General features: G+C 39.6%; 1 protein-coding gene across 1 annotated transcript in view; it reads left to right on the top strand.

The window, feature by feature from the left end:
• ANKRD55 (ankyrin repeat domain 55) overlaps positions 1-4,316 on the top strand; it is a 231,143-nt gene that overhangs the window by 72,193 nt on the left and 154,634 nt on the right. The window contains exon 2 of the mRNA XM_007944167.2: positions 1,744-1,866. Coding sequence (XP_007942358.1) covers positions 1,744-1,866 — 123 coding nt within the window. The remainder of the gene's footprint in view (positions 1-1,743; positions 1,867-4,316) is intronic.

Below are 4,316 nucleotides of genomic sequence, written 5' to 3' on the forward strand. Positions count from 1 at the left end.
GGGTTTGAACCACCAGCCTTCTGGTTAGCAGTCAAATGCTTTAGGCACTGCACCACCAGAGCTCCCCCAGAGAGGGTAACTGGCAAAAATTTACACAACCAGTAACTGGACTTGAACCCGAGCAATCTGGCTCCAGGTCTTTGCATTTACCAGAGACGTGGCACTTGACATCGGATACTCCTCACCAATGTACAAATGAATCTGCTTTTTTAAACACACACACACACACAATTACCTTAGATAAACGAGAGAGCAATCACTGATTTTATGAAACAATTTGTTGTCCTGATAAGGCAATCATCTTTAGTAGTAAACTCTTGGGGCACATTAGTTTCCGAGGCAGCATCACTATGGAAGTAGATTGCCCGACCTTCCTTCGGAGGAGTGGCTGGTGGGCTTGAACCACCAGCCTTCTGGTTAGCAGTCAAGTGCCTTAGGGCACTGTGTTACCAGTAATGGGGCACATTAACTACTTAAAAATCATTAACGGCTTCTCAGAAAAACTGGGACAAAGAAACTAAGCCAAAGGGGAGGACTATGGCTAAGTAAAGATCAACTACAACTATCAAGAATCTGAAGCATAATTTTTACATTATTAGAAAAAATATGATATTAAAAAAATTCTTACACCTGTAAGAATTCATTTTTTCACATATTTATTTTTTCCCTATATAATGGCCAGACTTAGAGAAAAAAAAACATGTGGGGGAGAAGTTATAGAAGCAGAGAGGCTGGCAGGGCATCTCGCCAGGAGTTCCCCATTAGGAGAACTTTCCTCCTAGTCCTTCCAGTGCTCCGCTGGGGTTACTAGGCCCACAGTTCTAACATCACCTTTGGCAGTTTATTAATGAGGTCAGTCATGCACAAAGATATAACACAAATGATTTCCCAATTCACATAAGTTACATACTACTACTCTGTTTCTTCTAGAAACACCATCTTATTAAATCTCTGATAGTCCAAATGAAGGAGCTTCTGTGAGGAAACGGTATTCAGAGATGAAGCAGATTTAAAGGAACAAATCAAGGCACCACACACAGACTAACATCAGTGGGAAGCTGATGCCACCCAAAGGGCTGAAGAAGCACGGAAGGAATAGTGTTACCAGAAAGAACCGAGTTAAAGTTGGTTCTAGGGGAGAGAAGCCTCCTGATAGAAGAGAAACAGCTACTCTAGACACTAAATTCTTATCTCCCCTCTCACCTCCTGCCATTGTCTCCCATTGGCAAGCCAGAAGGCCAGGGAGGCTGGCTGAAGCTGTCAGCAAGGATCAGCCCCCAGGACACAAAGCAGGTTAAAGAAGGGTAGAGAGTGCATCTGGTGGACAGAAAATAAGGAGCACAATGAATCTTCCAAATGTGGAAACTGAGTCATTGAAAGGAAAAGTAATCTATTTCAGGTCATAAAGGAAAACCCAGACCAAGATGAAGACCCCATTTTTCATTATGTTCTCAATGGTTTTGAGTAATCTGAATGCTGGAGAGAATTATAAAATCTCAGAGGGCATATAATCCCTTCAGGCTCCTTCCCAATTAAATGTGGTGTAATAACATGGCCCACAGTGGTCCATTTGTCTTCAGAAGTGGTGAGAATGCACATGACTAGGATGACTCAGCTTCTGCCTGGATTCATCCAAGAGGTTTTAATGAATCATTTGTGTGGGTGATGGTTTGGGTGTAATTATTCTTTCAGTGAACTCAATCCACACACCCTATTCAGTGTTTCTCTGTTTGATTCATGAAGGTGACTCATCTGAGGAAGTTGACCTGACCATGGTTTATCAGGCTGCATCTAATGGAGATGTCAATGCTCTGACTGCGGTGATTCGGGAAGACCCTTCAATTCTAGAGTGCTGTGACAGTGAAGGTGAGATACTTATGCACTTTGAATCCTGCAGAATGTTCTGCTTTGTTCTTTAGATATAGTCTTCAGAGATGAGCAATTTATATCTGATAAGCCACTTTGATGGAGCTCTGGTAGTGTAGTGACTAAGACACTTTACTGCTAACCAGAAGGCTGGTGGGTTTGAACTCCTTGGAAGGAAGGTGGGGCAATCTACTTCTGTAGTGATACCGCCTCAGAAACCCAAGGAGGGGTCGCTATGAGTTGGGTCCAACTCGACAGCACATAACAACAACAACAACAAGCCACTTTGATACTGAAGGGATGGGAATATTCTGCCTGTAGCTATGCACAGATAGCTCATCAATGCTTTAAATGAGGGTGTTGGGCACAGAGCTTCATATTTTTTCACATCACCTCTTATAATGAAACCAGTCAGTTTAAGTTTCTTTCCAACTTCTGTGATTAAATAAATAGACCAAGTAGTTATAAAGGAGGTATGTGACTGTTAAAACCAGAGAGTAAGAAATTCTGCTTCCAGGAAGATGGAGTAGACACTTTTTTCTCCCTATTACTCTCAATTAAAATACCTGTATATATAACCTGGGCATTACATATAAATGTAAGAAGACTCTGGAAGGTAGACAGAAAAAGGAAGACTGGCTAGAACCTTGGGACCAAAGGATTAACACAGTAAGTTCCCTGAGTTTTCTTCTTACCTCATATGTCACAGACTTGGAGTCGAAGAGGCCAGCAACCCAGAAACACCAACAAGCTCAGACAAATAAAGCTCTAGCGAAAGCTTGCTTTCTCCAGTCAGTAGACCAAGAAAGAAGGTGCCTAACAAGACAGAACATTTTTAGATAACAACCACTCTGCTACAACCAAACACTGCAAAACAAACCTATGGCCCCACTACATCCACACCAGCCAAGACTGAGTTAGGAGCCTAGACTTTCACCGCCAACTGGTGGTAGTGAGGCAACCCTTGCACTCCATGCTGAGGTGATGACAGAGAAGCCCTTGATGAGAATTAGGACTTCCTATACCACCCAGCAATAACAAGGACACACACTCCATGGGATATAAGTGGAGGTTACGTGGGGAACAGTAAAGAGGCACTTATACCCTCTAACCAAGGAGGTATCAATGGATACTTAGTGGAAAGTCAGAACTCTCACACCTGCTTAGCAGTACTGAGGAGTCCTCTCCCTCAGATGTCACTGGAGGTCAAGTGAGGAAGTTAGATTTTTAATCCTATCTGATAGTAACCCCACCACCACCACAACTGCCCCTGTGGAGTGATGTCCAAAGAAACCAGCTAAAATAGAACGTTTAAGTAACAGCATAGCATAATCCTCCATATTTTCAAGCTTTGGTTGAAAATCACTTGTCAAGAAACAGGAAGATCTCCAACTGAATGAAAAAAGATAAGTAATAGATGCCAACACTGAGATGACAGAAATGTTAGCATTATCTGGCAAAGATTTTTAATTAGCCATGATGAAAATGCTTTAATGGGAAGTAACAAACATGTTTGAAATAAATGAAGGAAATAGAAAACCTCAGCAAAGAAGTAAAAGATACAAAAATGAACCATATGGAAAGTTTTAGAACTGAAAAAATACAATAATTGCAATCCAAATCTCAATGGATTTGTTCAACAGCAGAATGAGGGAGCAGAGGAAAGAATCAATGAATTTAAGATAGAACAATAGAAATTTCCCAATCTGAAAATTCTTTCTTTTTTTTTTAACAGCCTTAATTGAGATATAATTCACATATCATATAATTCAGCCATTTAAATTGTTTGATTGAATGCTTCTTAGTATATTCACATATATGTGTAATCATTACCACAGTCAATTAGAATATTTTCATCACCTCAAAAAGAAATCCTAAACTTGTAAGGTTCATTTGGTTTTACTGAGATGACATTTAATTAAAAATTAGTAGTGGATATCAGGTGCTTTTGCTGAGCTGAAAATTTATATCTCACATCATGGGTTTCCTCATCTATCATGTGGATGATGATATATGGATACCTTTACAAAACAAGAATGGGATTTTTTCCCCTTCAACTTGAATATTATCCCTGTATATTGCATGAATGAGAGATTTTATTCCATATTTCATTCAGAGTAATATACTTTTATTCTTAAGCATAAGTGAACTTGATATAAAAATACATACTAATTACTTGGGAAGGGTGCATTTAAAGCTAATTTAATATATTTTTTATTTGTAAGGCATTACTTATCAAGATACAGGTTATTGTACTTTTCTAACAGTATAAGTAAAAATATTCTTGAGAATTTGCAAGTATCTTAGATTTTAAAAACTGAATGAGAGGTGAATCCATGATGGCGGACTAGGCAAAAAGACTGCACAGACCCTCTTCAACAAAGAAAAGGGAAACCAATTAACATAGACACAGAAGATAATCCTGGACCCCTGAGCCTTGAAGGGAAGGA

This window comes from Orycteropus afer, unplaced genomic scaffold (assembly GCF_000298275.1).
Source record: "Orycteropus afer afer isolate SDZICR_OR568_19922 unplaced genomic scaffold, OryAfe1.0 scaffold00122, whole genome shotgun sequence".
NCBI classification, from domain to species: Eukaryota; Metazoa; Chordata; class Mammalia; order Tubulidentata; family Orycteropodidae; genus Orycteropus; species Orycteropus afer.